This window comes from Anomalospiza imberbis, chromosome 2 (assembly GCF_031753505.1).
Source record: "Anomalospiza imberbis isolate Cuckoo-Finch-1a 21T00152 chromosome 2, ASM3175350v1, whole genome shotgun sequence".
Classification (NCBI taxonomy): domain Eukaryota; kingdom Metazoa; phylum Chordata; class Aves; order Passeriformes; family Viduidae; genus Anomalospiza; species Anomalospiza imberbis.
In genome coordinates this window covers 113,753,172-113,770,405 of record NC_089682.1, presented here as the reverse complement: position 1 = coordinate 113,770,405, position 17,234 = coordinate 113,753,172, and the positions used below count along the sequence as shown (strand labels likewise).

The following is a 17,234-nucleotide window of genomic DNA, read 5'->3' as shown; positions in this document are numbered from 1 at the left end:
ACAATGAGATGGTATTATATCTTCAGGAAATTGGTCTTATTCAGGATTTACTTTTTGATTTGGAGCTGCAAAGGAAAGCCTTAGTGCTTGTCAGTTCTGATATGCTGGGTCTGGCCTTGATGGATTACGACTCGTGGTTTTGTGTGGTAGACCCAGCCCTGGGTTTTTTCATTCCTGGCTGGAGGGAGGGTGGATTATGCCATGTGTCCTAAGTTGGTGTCTCCCAGGAGTTTACTACAGAATAGGTTTCATTCTCCTTGAAGGCTGACTCCCAGCTGCTGGGGAATGACAGTAACTGAAAGATAAGAATGGAGATAGTATATCTGCTGATGGGAAAGGGATGGTCAGAAATGGATAGATGAAATCCTTGAAATAGCTTAATGTCTTCTTAAGCAGGGATGTTTACAGGGAGGCAGTGGTAGGCAAACACTCTGAGGTTAATTTCAGCCCAAAACTTGAACTGGAAGAGAGCAAGTCAACAGAATGGCACAAGTTACCTCTTCCCACTAAGAGTGAAGACCCTGTCACTGACAGGATCGAAAACATTATCCATTCTCCATTGCTGAGGGAGACAACTTCCATTGTTTGAAGATGGACTTGTCCTTTGGAAAGGCATCTTTTGTTCCCCATGTAGTGCTAGTCATGTATTGCTAAAGTAGAACTTAAAGCAGGTGCTTCATTCTTTAGGAAGATCTAGAGACGTAATGATGAAAGAGAGCTATAAACACAGGAAAAAAAAGTTGTGTCCTTTAGTTCTACCCCTCTTCTGCTTAGACTGGCATATGCTTCATCTTGTTTATATGACCCATAGGGATATGTGGGCCTAGTGAAATGATTTAAAGCATAAGAGGATTTTTGTACAATTTACCTATAAATACCCCTTTTATCACCTGCAGCATTTGGATGCTTTGCTGGGAGAGATAAAAGACATTGTGGCCAAACACTCTGATATGTCTGTCCTCGAGGCTTCCTCCAGGACTTATTATATCCTCTGCCGTGAAGAAATTGCCATCTATAGCCAGGTGGATTGTGCTCGAACTCACATGATAGATGAGTTGATGAAACAGCTTAACCAGCTACTAGATCGCTTCTGGCAAAAGGTGAGTGTGACTCATAGAGGGGTAAGCAGACTGTTTCCCTAGGAAAAAAAAAGGGAGCAAAGAAAATTAAGAGGAATATGGAACTATTCTTTGCCTGCTGTTTCTCCTTGAAGGAGGCAGAACTCTAAAAGGTGGGTTTGCACCTCTGAAAAGAATGGTTCTTCACATTTTAATGAAGCAGTTGTATTTTGGCCATATATTTTGTCAGGAACAGAGTTGGGAAAATAATAAACAAGGTAGTCCACACCACCAGCAGGGCATTGTATGTCTTCTGGCAGGCGTTTATTGGATGCTGATATTGTAAAAGGTGTCAAGTCAAAAGGTCCCCTAACCTCAGACTGGAATTATTTTGTTGATCTGCGCCAGTGTGGGAGAATGTGTACTTGTGAGGAACAAAATTGCTACACCAGATACTCTGGACCTAAGAAATAGCTTTGTAGTTACTCCAGTACTTTGCCAAAGATACTATGTGCAAAATCAGCTAGTGAGTGCTGTCAGTCTACAGGTGATGAGGCTCTTCCCAGAAAGAAACAGTTCTGTAGTTCTCCATATTTGACTGTACATCGGATGCCCTTTGTGCTGTCACTTTGTATGTAGGGAAAAAGCCGATCGAACAGCAGCCTGTAGTGCAGACTGTATACCTTTGAGGGTCTTGGAAATAATGACTTCCCCCTTGAAAGAGGACTGCAGTCTCCCTCAAAGCTTTTCATTAGGTCTAAAAAGCAGAAACAGCTGGTGGGGATATGAATAGCTTGCTGGCTGAGCTGAACAACAGAAGCCTGCAGCTGATCTGATCAACTGTGCTGTCATGAACAGGTGTCATGCCATGGTATGAGAGTTAACACTGGCAAGTTTTTATTGGACACAGAGATATTGCAAAATGTGTCAAGCCAAAAAATCCCCTAACCTCAGATTGGATTAATTTTATTGGTCTTAAATAGAGATCTATGTCAATGTGGGAGAATGTGTACTTATGAGAAACAAGATCAGTGCAAGACCAGGGATTCTTCGACTCCTCCGTAGTGTGATCTATATCTAAATAAAGAGATTTTTCTCCTGGAACCCCTCCCTTCTAATTCCTGGTTGTATATTTTGTCCCCCAGAATCACATAGTATACTTGTGGAAACTACAGCAATTGCATCTATGGGAAAGTATTTAATATATTTTTAGCTATCTTTGAATGTGATCTGGCAGCTGGAAGCAAGGAAGGTCAGCACCATGTGAACACTTAGCTTTCCAGAGATCCTTAACAACTGTGTGAGGGACCATGTTAGACTAATTGCTACTTTTTACTCTGTGTTAGCAATACTGCAGTCTAGGGAGGCTGCTATTGGTTTATTAATATCAGGGATTTTCTCTTACACAAAATTCCTGTGCAGTTATACTGTTTTCTTTTGACTGTAGAGCAGGACATGAGTAGTGTGGTTAAAGGTAAAGGTTAAAGGAGGGCTGGAGGAGAGTGATCCAAGCTTGTGGGTTGGTTGGAAAGGGAACACAGTCATTCCCTTGGCCCACACTGGCTAATTCCTTTCTCTTTCCCAAACTTCCATGATTTAGGAAGGAGGATTTTGTACGGACGCAGGAGACATTTCCGAGATGCACTCTACTTTGAGAAGAGTAGCGGCTTTTCATAAGTGAGATCTTTATTTACACAATTTATGATCCCATATACTTAAAGTATCAACCTTACACATGCAAAGTGAAAATTGCTTGTTGGCTTTATTGGGGTTTTTCACAAGAGAATGAAAATGATCCCTATGAGAGGTGCTGCAAGTTTTAGTTTCTTCTTAATAGAACTGTACTCTTGGATATGGAATTATTTTTGGACTCATTACTGAGCATCAGCCCTAATGTGGCTGAGAAGTGTATGCTGCAGCATTGAGGTGTTGTATTGGACACAGAGATCCCCTCTGTGGTGCTTCTGTCCTAGCTGGATGTTTTTCCACAGCCTTACTGACAATACTGGTGGTCAGTCTGAAGAGGGTATAGTGAAAGCAGTTGTTCTTTACAGCAGGTGTAATCTGCTTTTTAGTTTTAGTTTTTCTGATCTTCTTTTGTTAAGAGATGATTTCTCAAAACCTTGGTTCTCCAGAGCTTGGTAAATTGTCATGCAAGGTAGAACAGAGGTTAAGAGAATTGGGCCTTCTTCTCAGTAGGTCTTCTGCCTGTCCCTCCTGCTGGCTCTGCTGTGGTTTTGCAAAGAGAAATCTAATGTTGAGTTGAGAATACTCAAGACTATTAGAAACAGTTTTTTAGAGTGGGCTGAGGAAATTGTTCTTCAGACCTTTTTGAGTAATTGAAGACTATGCATAAAGTATAGCAAAAGATACAGAACTCAAGCTTCTTTTTCCTGTCCTCACAATGCTGCAGTTTTGTGGTAGGAATGCACGCTGTAAAGCTGTGGTCTAAAGGCTGCAGTGTTAGATGATGAAAACTTAATTTTTCCCCCTTATAATTAATATTTAGTTGTTTAATGTTATTGCTCTACATTATATGAAGGTAGAAATAGGATACATTTAACCTGTTTGATCAGATGAGTCTTCATTTCTTGCTTAGTGTATAATTATTATTTCTTTTTCACCTTCAGTGCCCATGATCTCACCAAGTGGAATCTGTATGACAAGACTTTAAGGTTCCTGGTGTTTGAAACAGAACATGGCAGTTTGCCTGTTCTGGTGAGTAGTTAATATTTAACATTTGAAAGATGTTTTTCTTGATGAAAGCACAAGAAATACAAAGTATTAAATAATCTTATATGTCAATGTCCTATGAGACAGGAAGATACTGTATCCGTTTCTCAGTCTGGGAAACGGAGGCTGTCTTTGGATATTGGAATCTGTAAATTCATGCCTTTTTATGAATTAATTTTGGAGATTTTTCAGAACTGTGATAATCAGGCATCTGGATTGATGCTTTGTCATGTTTAGTACTTCAAGTGATTGCATAGTCTAAATTTCAGTACATATGAAATTGTTGGGACCCCTTGTACTGAGGAACCCCTTTTAGATGGCATATAACCAGAAACTGGAATACTTTGGATCTGTTGCTTACATGTTGACTCTTGTTGTAGTGGTTTATAATTGCCAATTGTCTCAACTGCAGCCTTTTGCTTATCTGGTTGCCTCATCTCAAACATTGTGTGAAGATGGAGTTGTGTATTCTAGGATTGCAAGGTGAAATACTTCAGCAGTTATGAATGCTAACCAGCCCCCGTTTGCAGGAGAGAACCTGGGGGGGTTTTGGCAAGGGGGTGAAGTTTAGTTGAATAGAGAGAGCCTGCAGCTAGTGGGTAGAAGTGGATTCCTTTAGATGGAGCATTGGAGCACCGAGGCTTCGGCTCTGAACTGGCCTCTGGAGGAGTCTGCCTTTGATGAAAGGCTTCAAAGTATTCCCAAGGAGCTAAGCTAAAGTGAGCCTCTGGGAATACACATTTTGATATGTGGGTTGCTTTCCCTTGAACTCATCAAGATGTCAGAGAAGTTCTGCAGAAGCAGCACCTTAGTAATTAAGTTTCTCAGGGGACAGTGCTTACTTGTATGTAAACCTGTTAAATTTATTTTAAGGATCTAAGTACAACTGGTGTTCATGCAAGCAGCATGCAGAATGTCAGGCTTGAATGCTTTGTTTAGTCTTAAGCTTTTTGCTGCTGAGCCTTTAATGTAAATAAAGGACTTGTGTTTTTATTTGCAGATTATCCTACCAGCTCTCCAGTGCACATATTTTTCTCTCCTGTGGCAACTAGCTGCAGTTTCGGAAAATTCTCCCAAGGTTGGTTACTGATGTAATTTTGAAACCTGGAGTTGTGCTTATAGAAGTTAAAGCTAATTTTCCTGTTCTGAGACTTCTTGAAAAAGCAAGCTTATCAGAAGATAGTTAGTCTGTTTTCTTGAGGAAACCAAATCAAATTGAGGCATTTTCTCTCCATCTTATCCTCTTTTGTTTTTTTTTTTTTTCTTTTAATCTGTGTGTGTGTTTTCAGTCTGCAGGAACAATGGTTCACTGCTATTTTTACTGCAAAACATGTGCATCAAATTCCTAGGGCTTGATGGAGATAAGGAACTTGTCTCACTGCCAAAGAGTGTGTTGTTTTCTTGTTTTAAGCAGCAAAGAATATTAAATGAAAACTCCAGGACATTCTGTAACTTTGTTTCTCTTTTTATTTTCTTGATTTACCTACCTACATATTTCTGTCAGAAAGGTTGAGGAAAGTGGTAATTTTCTCATCGGTTGACTATTTACTTTCATAATTTATAAAGTACCAAGTTTAGCAGATATTTCAAAAGAAAGTCTAGTTTAAGACACCAGACAGGAAAACTCTTTTATGTTTTGTTTAATGTGGGAATGTGTGCCCTGCGGGGCTCCTCCTCTTGATGATTTCTGACTCCACTGAGTGCTGCTTTGTCATTCTGACCCCTTCCCTGGTGCTCCTGTGCATACAGGACAGGGCGCTGACACGGACATTCGTGTGAGAAATGCTAGCTGGGACGTTACCCATTTGGCCACTGATTCACTGTCTATTCCCGTCCCGTTCCATTCCTGCGTGGATGCCCACATCTCTCACTGCTCCAGTGTGTTCTCCCTTTCACTCCAGACATGGTTAGCTCAACTTGGTAATGGGGCAGCACATTTTTTAATTTGGCCTTTCATACAGGAGCAGATTTTGATTGGAAGCAGATGTGACGGCCCACTCTGCAGGGCCAAATCTGGATGTTGGCAGATAGAGAAGTTCCAAGAGAAAAAAAAAAAAAAATTCCTGGACAGCAGCTCTGTTATTTCCCCCTTGCTCCTCCCCTAGCATTGTTAAGACGATGTATTGCCCTACACCTGGTTCTCCTCAGCATGTCCTGGGATGAATCCCTTTTCTTAAAAATGTAGTGCTGCATAGCATGAAATCTGGCTCTCTTGTAAGGGCAGTCCTTTTACACTGATGGCTCAGAGCTCAGTGCAGTGCAGCTGGGAGCTGGTGGAGGATCAAAGTCTTTTGTATGCTTGTGAGCAAACCAAATAGTCTCCCATACTGGATTCAACTTAACAGAGTGTGGTGTCTTAAGTTTCTGAGTGCCAAAGTTAAACTCTATTCCCTTTGTAGTCATTAGGGGAAGAAGGGAGAAAACCAACTCCACAAGGCAGTGCGCATTGAACATTAGGTGGGATGGACCAGAGATTTTTATGACTCTACTTCCATGTTATCACTGCTTTATACAGATAAGAAGTAGTGAATAAGAGAATACACGCTGCCCTCCCTACAGATGGAGAAACAAAGAGTGTGTGACTTGCTGAATTCCACTGGCCTCAGCAACTGTGACAGATGCAGTTGTTCATAGCTAGTAAGCTGTTCTGTGAAATGCCAGCTTCTTTCATCATGTCATCAGCTGTGCTATCTTAAATTAATAATATGAGTGGAAGAAAGATGCAACTGTTGTTTGTTCTGTAATTCTCTGTTGAATCATAGTCTCTAACATATTGCTCCTTTTGTTTTTCCTAAATGTGTTTTTAGGAGACTCTTTTTCCCCTAAGAAGGCAGCTGAGACATTTCAGTCAGATTTGCACATACTTCCTCCACCATAAGGAAAAAGATGTAAGAGAAAAGGTTTGTGTTTTTCTATCACTTAATGAGCATTTGTGCTCAGATCTCCTTTTAAATTCCTGCCTTTCTTCATACTGGTGTTTCATTCTATTAAATTTTTGCTGTGTTTTTGTCTCTTAGCAGAGAAATAACACATAAAAACCACAGTCTTCAACTATTTATTTTAAATAAAAGCTAAAGTTAAGTTAGTTAAAATGCTACAAGTTAGTGCTGTCTGCATGAGTCCATCTGCAGAATCAAGGCCTCAAACTGAGTGAAAATCATTGTGTTTTCTGGTTACATCTATCAGTGTATTGGTTGCTATCGTTGCTTCATTAATGTTTTGCTATGAATATTACTTAAAGAAAGGGCGAAATTGTCCAGTGGTTCGTGTGCTAAAAGAGGGGTATTTCAACATAATACAGCTCTTCTTCTTGCCCACGGAACTTTGAAAGTCTTTAGGTGGTATTTGTGCATGATACTTGTGTACACTGCATCCTAACATACAAGTTCTTTAAGGATTTAGCTGGGGCGTTTCACCACAGCTGAGGCAAAAAGAAACCCTTAGTTTGCAAGGAAGACATGGGATGGAAACTTGACTGTGTTTGATGGAAATTCAAAGTGGAATTGGCACAAAAAGTAACATGGTCTCTAAATCCTTCTTTGGCTTTCTTTGCATGGTACAGGCCTTCATGATACTCTGTGACTGGTTGCTGATTTTGGGTCACCTGGATTCAAATAATAATGAAGAAGCAGTTGGACTTCTAGGTTATCTTCCTAACACACAACTTCAGGAAAAACTGTTTTCATTTATCCAGGAACACGTTTTCACGGATGGAGAAGAGGAAAAAAAAGGTTAGATATCTTCATCACTGGAAAAAAAATCTACTATTTTTGCTATCATTTGTCATCTGCAGTGAATGTATCAGGGAAAGGGCTGGCCTTTCTTATGCTGTTATTTTGTGAGTTGCTTTGTTTTTTTTTCTGGTTGGGCCTCTTTACAAGCAAAAAAACTGTAATTCTTTGATCTGTACAGACTGTGGATCAACCAATTTAACTGTTTGATGAAAAGGGCTGAATTAAAGCAGGGCTGGGTGAGTAAAAGTGTTTGGTGGACTGACTTCCGTGGTCCAGATGATGGTGTTAGAGGGAGGCCGTGCAGTGTTGCAATGTGTCATTGCATGGACCCTTCTAAGCCATCAGAGTAAAGAACCAGTAGATTTTGATTTTGGGGCTGTGAGGCTGATTTCACAGAATTATAGACTGGTTTGGGTTGGCAGGGACATTAATGATCATCTACTTCCGAACACCTCTGCCATGGACAGAGACACCTTCCACTAGAGGAGGTTGCTCAAAGCCCTATCCAGCCTGGCCTTCAACGTGCAATGGGGCTTCCACAGCTTCTCTGAGCAACCTGTTTCGGTGTCTCACCATCACCACAGTCAATAATGTCTTCCTTATAGCTAAGAAATAAATCTGCCCTGTCAGTTTAAAGCCATTCCCCATTGTATCACTACATGCTGTTGTAAGAAGTCCCTTTCCACCTCTCTTGTTGGCCCTGTTTAGGTGCTTGAAGGTCTCCCCAGAACCTGCCCTCCTCCAGGTGGAAGAATCCCAACTCTCTCAAGTTGGTGATGTTCTCACCAGGCAAGGTGCTCCAGCCCACTGAGCATCTTCATGACCCTCCTCTGGACTCACTCCAGCAGATCCATGCCCTTCTTATGCTGGAGGCCCCAGAGCTGGGCACAGCACTCCAGCTGTGGTCTCACCAGAGCAGAGTAGAGGGGCAGAGTCACCTCCCTCACCCTGCTGGCCACGCTGGTTTGGATGCACCCCAGGACACAGTTGGCTTTTTGGGCTGTGAGCACATGTTGCTGGGTCTTGCTGAGCTTCTCATCAGCCAGCACCCCCAAGTCCTTTTCCTCAGGGCTGCTCTCAGTCCAGTGGGAAACAGTATTTGTTGCCCTACTGCCTTTTTCCAAACACATTTGGATGCTGTATTGAGGTTGTAATTATGAAGGCTGGTCTCTTTTGGGAGTGTTTTGAAAGTAGTTTGTTCGTTGTGGTTCTGAGGACAAGTTCAAGTGCCATGTTTTGAAAAAACAAGCGTTGTTCTAGATTTCTCTAACTCCTCTCCTTCAGTTTTCTCTAACTCCTCTCCTGCAGCTCTTCAGGAGTTCTCTGTTCAGCTTTGGGCACCACACTTCCTTAGGTCATGGTGTATATGCAAGAACCACTGATGGGGAACATTGCATGGCCAAAATTGCAACAGGGAAATAGTTAAGAGAATCTGAATTAGTAAAGATACAGTAGAAAAGATTGCTCAAGTAGGTTGTAGTATCCTAGTTGTGGGAGTTACTGAAGCAGGTTATACTTTAGGTTGTTTACATTATATATCTGAAACGGATAAAATCGATCCTGCTTTGGATCAGATGGCCTGAGATCTTTTTCAAACCTTTATTCTGTGATGCCTTCAATTTCTCAGTTCTCCCTGTAAAGGATCCCCCTTCACCCCATTGCAGATTCCTTCCTGAACAAATGATTTTGTGATGCAAGGTGTGCTTGTCATGTGTGCTCAGCTGGCAGCTTTTTATTCCAGTTTAAACTCTTAGCTTTCAGATGCTTCTGATCAGTCATTTGCCTTATGTTTGTTTCCAGGCCCGCAGTCATTCTAGAAGCAGAAACAGTCCACATCAAAATGATAGGTCAGAGACTGAAGTCTTTTGGTAGCTGATAGCTTGCATGTGCAGCAGGAGAGAGTGTGTCTTGACTCTCCTGCTGTAAGAAACTGTCCCCAAGCACCTTTGTAGCACTCCCATGAGTTATCCAGCTAGTAACTAACTCACGTTCTAGACATTTGTTCTTAATGCTATTAAGTGACCTTTTTTTCCTTTCACTCTTGTTGATAAGCACTTCGAAAATTTCACTGGAGCTTGGAGAATTTAATTGGAACTCTTGCTGACTGTGTGTGACAACTTTTGTAGGGTTTCCAGTGAGTTATGTGCTCTTTTCTACCATCTGTTTTATTCTACGAAAAAAAATGTGGTTGCAATTTTTCAGGTCCTTCCATTTGGTGTGTTTGTGCCTTTTATTCTACTTGCTGGTTCAGTTCTGTAGCGGTGAGCAGTGTTCTACTTGGAGATTCTGACTAGTAGAAATGCCAAAGTCCTATGAAGATCAGAGTAGGAGGCTGTGGAAGAAGACTGTTTTCAACTGGAGCTTTGAAATGGGAATAAACCTGTGTTTTCTGATGTACACAGGAATGAGTGCTGGCATCTGTTACTGAACAGCTGAGTCTGTGCTATTTAGGTGAAAGTTGGTCATTTAAACTGAGATACCTCGAATCAAATAATAGAACAAAGCTTCAATGCTTTTGTTTCCCTAGATCTGACAGAAGAGGGAAAGGATGAAACTTGCAAACTTGATGACTTGCACAAAAAGCGGAGTCTTCTGGCAGCATATTGCAAGTTAATAGTGTATAATGTGGTAGAGATGACTGCAGCTGCTGAGATCTATAAGTATTATGTGAAGGTAATGTTTTAGATAAGGTTGGTTTTCCTAACAGTGTGTGAAAAACGCCAATCACTTGGTTTTTAAAGTTTTAAAAGTTTAATAATAATAAAATAGTTATAAAAATAGTAATACAATTAGAGTAATGAAAATTTAGAGTTAGGACAATTACAAGACAATAAAAAGCAAAGAATTACGGATGTCCGGATGCTCTCGGGCACTGAAGCCCGATAAGCATGCCTTGTGAACAAAGGAATAATCTTTAAAAGCAACAGCCTGTTGCATATTCATATATCTCATACATGATGCATAAATTCCTTGCAAATTAAGAACTTTTCTGGTTTTTTGTCAACTTCTTCCCCTTAATCCTGGTGGTTCCATACAGACGGAGAGAAGGTGGAAGAATGTTTGTCTTTTCCGATGAGGAGGCAGTAATTCTTTATGGGCCCCCATCACTGCCATCTCTGTGTGAAGAGTTTCTTCATTATCTCATCTCTTGCTTGAGCTAGTAAAAAAAAAACCCCACATACATAGGTTCTATTTTAACTACAAAACTACATTTACCATACTATTAAAATGTTAATACAGCACTTCTAATCAATATAACATAATACATATAGTATTCAATTTAATATTTGCGAAAAGCCAATCATAAAATATGCATTTTTCACACAGTGCATTTTGGTTTTTGAAAGTGTCTCCAGTGTTTGTGGAAGATAGAGTGTTAATAGTGTTGTGGCTCAGAGTCCTGGAATTATCACAAAAGGGCTATAGAATCAAGCAGGAGTGGGGCAGATCTCCTCTCTTAGTTCCACAGAGGTACCTCACTGCAGATAAAGCAATTGAAAATTGAGGAGAGGACATGTGTGTCCATGTCTGTCTGGACATCTGCTCCTCAGCTTCTGCAGAGAGGCCACTGCAGAGCAGCAGTTTATGGTAGGAGAGTGATTAATCTATTGAAGTTCTCACACTGAAGTGGTCAGCTTAATTCATACAGCTCACACAGTGCATATGCAGGTGCCTACATTTCACATGAGTCCCAGGGTTTAGATGACCAGGGTTTAGCCACTCCGAAGGGGGTTTCAGGAGGGCCAAGAACATCAGAGTGGGCAGTTTCCTTGAGTCAACTGACAGAACTTTGGAAATAACCTGAATATGAATCTTGTTCTTTGTCTCATTGGCAAGCACTGGTAAAGTGCAGAATTGTCTATTTGTCTATTTGGTGAGGCTTTGCTCTTTTTAAAGAATTACAATTAATTATGAATTAAGAATTGACAATCAATTAGTTGTTGATACTTAACAATTTCAGTGTAACTTTGATCCTCACATTACTCTACAAGGAGCATACCCTTGCTTTACGTATGAAATATTATAAAAGAGCCATTTTTCATCTTTTAACTTGCGTGTTCTTATGTTGAGAGTATTTTAGGAACTTCTTGTGTCACTTGAAGAGTCATGTGGTTTGTGTTCTCCCAGTGCTAAAGAAGGGGAATGATAACTCTCAATTGTTTTGTTGCTGTTAATAGACCTACAGTGATTTTGGAGACATAATTAAAGAAACGTTAAGCAAGACGAGGTGCAATAACAAAATTCAGAGTGCCAAGACACTGATTCTCTGTCTGCAGCAGGTAAGGTTAAGATTAAAGCAAGAGGCTAGGGGCTCTTATGATAGCTGTATTCACAGTGAAGATTTTTACCTCACATGCAGTAATTATTCCAAATCATTAGAAAGCCTAGTGACAGAATTTACTTCCTTTCCTGCACTTTCTATGTGTATGTTGTTTTTGCATGTCATAATTAAAACTCCTTTCAAATCATTGCACCTGTTTTAAAAGGTGCTTTTGTCCATGATTTTTTGGTCATGTTTTTAATCTTCAAGTGCATAGTATGTTAGAACTGATGTGAGATTACGAAGTGTTTCTTGGAACATGGTGTCCCTTAAGCTTAACAAATATTAAGGATCTTATGCTGTGTTTTATGGACTACCTTAATTCCTTCTGAATTTGAGAAGCCATGGATGTGCCTGTGTCTTGTCAGCTCCAACCCCCATTTATTTTCAGCTTTTTTTTTTTTTTTTTTTTGCCTCTGGAGGAAAGTGGGTTGCAGGTCTTCTGAAGGGTCTCAGTTGCTGGGCTTGCAGCTGCTGACTGGTAGCCAGTTAGCTATTTTAGCAGCTGCTTTTGCCAGCTCTGCCCCTGGCCAGAGCTGCTTCTAGCCTGGAGTCCTGCTGTAATCCAGAGAGCAGGCTCCTCCTGGGGATACTGACACATGAGCTTTGCTTATTTCACACACATTGCCGGGGGCTTAGATCTATGAACCAGCCCTTGAAATCTGAGCTTAGATGAGTCTAAGCAGCATTTGGCTACATATATTCTGCTGACATAGTCAGGACTTTGTGTTTAGGTATCACATAGACAACAGGCCCTTTTTGGCCTTTGCCTGACCTTGAAAGTTAACAGGTTGATGAGAGCAGGCTACTTCCTTATTCTGTTAGGAAAAAAAAACAAAAAACCAACCCAAAGCACAGTTATTTGGGCTCAAGATGTGCTTTTGACCTACTCTTACCCACTCTTATGGTGCTGCCAAACTTGCTGCTTTGTATCTGCACTATGCTACTCTGAAAGCATCTCGGGCAAATTAGGCCTCTGGGGCTTGGTTCAGAAGACCCAAGAGGAGGTGAGGTTAGTGGGACCATCATCTTCAGGAATCAGTTTTCTGTTTATGCACGCGATTTTTTATTTTTATTTTTTTAATTTGTGCCTTACGAGCGCAGCAGTGTCCTTTGTGTCAGTTCCTTGTCATTGTTCCATTCAGAGCTTCAGAAGCACACAACTTACCTGCTCTTCTGTGAGGCTCCTGTCTCTCTGTCCTCCTGGTGCTTTGTTTGCCTGTAGGATTACGTGTTTGCTTATCTGCGACTTCTCTTGCAGCTGTTTCAGACACATGCAGAAAGCCAAGACAGCAGTAATGGTGTGGACTTCTCCTCTCCTTCCTTTGCAAACATCAAAGAACTTGCTCGTCGCTTTTCACTAACATTTGGTTGGGACCAAGTGAAATCTAGAGAATCTATAGCCATGATACACAAGTATGTGCCATGTAACATCATATTGTCCATGGTCATTGCTTTTGTTAGTTGCCTGTTTTATTTGTTTTGTTACTCTGTTCTTTTCTGTTTTTCTTTCAATAGGGAAGGGATTGAATTTGCTTTTCAAGGAACTACTGGAGTAGATGGAAAATGCTTGCCTCCTAACTTGAGCTTTCTGTTAATCATCAGTGAATTTTCCAACAAGCTGCTAAGGCCAGACAAAAGACTAGTGTAAGTTAAGTTCTTGAACACCATCATACACTGTTTGTGATTTGTGTATCCTTGTACGAAGGACACTTGAACTTCAGTGTGGCAGAATTTGCTCAAAGGCTCTTCACAGAGCCTCTGAAATCAGTCTGCCCTTCAGGCTGTTAGTTTGAGAAACAGTTGTTGAATTTTGTAGTAGTAATTTTTTCAGATTGTATGTGCAATAAGCATTCTAGGTTTTTCTTACACATAGTTGTGGCCACATATGGCAGTTCTTCTAAAGAAAAGGCTGTTAATTTGGTGGAAGAGATTTGCGACTTAACTGGTTAGTGTAGTGGCAGGAATGCTTTTCTGAACAGAAAACTAAATCAAAAGGTTGTGGAAGAAATAATGCAGGGACCATTATTTTGTAATTATCTATTTCCACAGCTTCAGGCCTCAGTTATGTGGATTCCATGGAACATATTTGGAACAGAAATATATGTGACGCTCTTCATAATATAGATACTTAAATCCAAGAATTTACTATTTACATGGGAATATGCCCTGATCCAGTGGGCCCATGTTTTACAGTGGTTTAAATATTTACATTTAATGCTATAAGAGTGGGGTATTATGCACCTGAATGGAGAGATATATGGGTATGCATCTTATTCCCTACTTCACGTGCCTCAGCTCTGATCATTTTTGGGATGGAAGTGACATTCTTCCTTCTATTTGACCTTTAGCATTACTTCCTTAGTCAGTGCTGTTCATTTTGGATCCAGATCTCTGCACTTCAGTATTTTAGTTACAGATACTGTAAAACTAGGTATTTCCATTTTCCTTGAAAGCGTATTTGAAGACGTGGGACAGTAAGACACATCTGCCTTTTTGCATTTCTGAGCAAGTCACTCCAGTACATGACAAGAAAAGTTTTACTTTTGAAAGGAAGTCAGCAGAAATGGAAGAAAACCAACTGTCACATCTTTCTGAGCTCTGTGTAACTTGCTTGTTCCCATGTCACTTTGTCTTGCATTGGAGGAGAACTTCTATGGGATTTACCAACCAGGTTTTATGCAACATGGGTCAAGAATAGTAAAATGTCTATTTTCCTGTTACTTCACATGACATAATTTATTAATGATTGCCATCAACACAGACAACTAATTTGAAAAAATTGATTCAAAGCTGGAATGCAAAATGCAGAAGAAAAACAGTCAACATACACTGATTACAGACCCTGAAAAACCTAAAGTGGATAATCTGTGGGTATGGATAACTTCATTTGCAATTCTTGCATTTTTCTCAGATGAGAATTTTTGAGATCTACTAGTAAAATTGGTTTTCACAGAATCCATAGACCTCAAGGATCATCTAGTCCCAGCCCCCCTGCCATAGGGAGGAACACTTTCTACTAGACCAGGTTGCTCAAAGCCTCATCCAACCTGGCCTTGAACACTGGCAGGGATGGGGAGTCCAGAACTGCTCTGGGCAGCCTGTTCCAGTGTCTCACCATGATCACAGTCAAGAATTTCTTCCTAATATCTAATCTGAACTCACACTCAGTTTAAAGCCATTTAAAGCCGTGTCCTATCTTTACATGCCCTTATAGAAAGTCCCTCTCCAGCTCTCTTGTCAGCTCTGTTTAGGTACTAGAAGGTGCTGTCAGTCCTCCCCAGAGCCTTCTCTTCTCCAGGCTGAATGATGCCAACTCCCTCAGCCTGTCTTCGTAGGGGAAGTGCTCCAGGCCCCAGTTTGGACAGTTTCTGTATAACTGTGTCCATGTTGTCTGTATTTTAAAGAGCTTTAAGCTTCTGTGGTGACACCCATGCAATAAGTAGTTTTCTGTTAAACCATGCTTGAAAAACTGTCATTTCATTTACCTGCTGGGAATAGTTTTTAATTAAACAAGAGGAAAATATTTAATTGTTGATGGAGCAGATCAAAGCTAAATCCTGATAACTTTTTTCCTAAGACTATATTTAACTTCTTGATCAGAGGGTATATTCTGGAAGTATATTCCTGAATGTATCAGATACATTTGATACATTCAGGTAGGTTTATTAATGGAAAAGCTTTGTGGAAAATAACCTAGCAGGGAATGCACTTGACTTCTCACTACTTTGGGCCTTCCCTCTGCTGCTGGGAACAAATGGGAAACAATAAAATTTTCTAGAAGGGAAATTGCAATTTATCCACACAAGTACCTTCATGCTACGTTTCTAGAATAACAGTTTCTATTCTGGGAGGCCTAAAGTGCCTTGCAGAGGCTGGAGATTATATTTCCTCTTAGAAATATTTAGGTTTAGCTCCATCATAAATTATTGGTTGGAATGTTTTAGGTCAACATGAACTTTGTGAAACAAACATCTGGTTATTTTCATTTTTCTTATTAATCATGGGATTGATGTCCAGGTCTATATGTTAACATATGTGAATGTACCTGTGACAGATGAGACACAGAATATGGGCATTTGTTAGAAAGGACTATATTTCAACACCATTGAAGTATAAGGACTTTAACCCTCTCCCCTGTAATTGCACAGGCTGTAGCAGTAAAATACCTGGCTTGTCAGTTGCTCTGTGCCACAAAATGCACACAAGAAATGAATTGCTGAATAGCAAGCAGCATGAAGGGCCTGATTCCTGAATCAGTAGGAGTCTTTCCACTGACATTGATAGCAGTTGGATTAGACCCTGAAACTGTAGTTACAATACGTGCTTGTTTGAAACCAACAAATTCCATTACCAGGGTTTCTTGATCCCTGGGGCCCCTAGAGTCCAGGACTCTAATTGTTTTGGAGCCAGTGCTTACCCTGACCTCCTCTCAGCACTGGTTTTCTTGTTTTGCAAAGCAAATGAAATGGCTGATATTTTCCAGGCCACTCTCCTAATCAAAAAAAAAAAAAAAAAAAGAAGAATATGTTGCACAGGCTGGTGTTAAAACTGTCACTTCTGGTATTTGCTAAGGTGGGGTCTGTTTTAACAACACTGGGCTTGATTTTAAAGTGATGAACTGTAGCTGAAATGTGGTGAATATCCGGTTCCTAATCCTGAGTCAGACTTTGGTTTTCTTTTCTTATTGTTATTAAGTAGGAATGGGTCAGAAAGACTTTGTTGGAAATGTCCTGTTTTTCAAATAGAGTGTTTGAAGAAGGCCTTTTTGCTCCAGGGAAGGTGATAGCTTCACCTGGGATTCAGGAAGGTCCAATGCCAAATTTCTGGACTGAATCAGACAGAACAGGGATGTGAGACAATGTTTCCCACATCCCATGCATTGTCACAACTGCAGTGCAGTTATTTGCTTCTTGCAGACACTTGACATTTTCCTGAGAGAATTGGATTGAGTTTGAGATGATAATACAGAAAAAATGGTTTAATTGGTTGTTCTTGCTTTTAATTTTGACAGAACAGGCATTTGTGGTATAAAACCCCCATTTGTCTGACCTATTCCTTTACTGCTGAATCACAGGGAGCATCTCTTGCCTGGGATCTCCTTTGTGTCCATGAGACAGAAAAGGCCACCAGAAGAGTTGAATCCTCACAGAATTCTGCTCTGTTCAGGTTGCTGCTGGCAGCAGCGATTGGCAGACTTCTCCCGCACAGGAAACTATAGAAGCTGATGTAATTTTGTAATTTCTGTGGATCTTGTGTTGTTTCTAATGCTAAAAATTCAAGCACTCTTTTAGCTTTGAAGACATTTGCATTTTAATTAGATACTTCAGAGATGTCAGAGATGTCACAGAAAAATAGTGCCCTCTTCAACAGTTCTGCTTGCACCTT

At 40.5% G+C, this 17,234-nt stretch overlaps 1 protein-coding gene across 3 annotated transcripts in view; it reads left to right on the top strand.

The window, feature by feature from the left end:
- Positions 1 to 17,234, top strand: part of LOC137469670 (cohesin subunit SA-2-like) — a 58,878-nt gene that overhangs the window by 37,010 nt on the left and 4,634 nt on the right. For all 3 annotated transcript variants that reach the window (XM_068182634.1, XM_068182633.1, XM_068182635.1), the window contains 10 exons: positions 897 to 1,100; positions 2,659 to 2,735; positions 3,689 to 3,776; positions 4,792 to 4,869; positions 6,599 to 6,691; positions 7,354 to 7,522; positions 10,053 to 10,198; positions 11,704 to 11,805; positions 13,108 to 13,262; positions 13,365 to 13,493. In XM_068182634.1, coding sequence (XP_068038735.1) covers positions 897 to 1,100; positions 2,659 to 2,735; positions 3,689 to 3,776; positions 4,792 to 4,869; positions 6,599 to 6,691; positions 7,354 to 7,522; positions 10,053 to 10,198; positions 11,704 to 11,805; positions 13,108 to 13,262; positions 13,365 to 13,493 — 1,241 coding nt within the window. The remainder of the gene's footprint in view (positions 1 to 896; positions 1,101 to 2,658; positions 2,736 to 3,688; positions 3,777 to 4,791; positions 4,870 to 6,598; positions 6,692 to 7,353; positions 7,523 to 10,052; positions 10,199 to 11,703; positions 11,806 to 13,107; positions 13,263 to 13,364; positions 13,494 to 17,234) is intronic.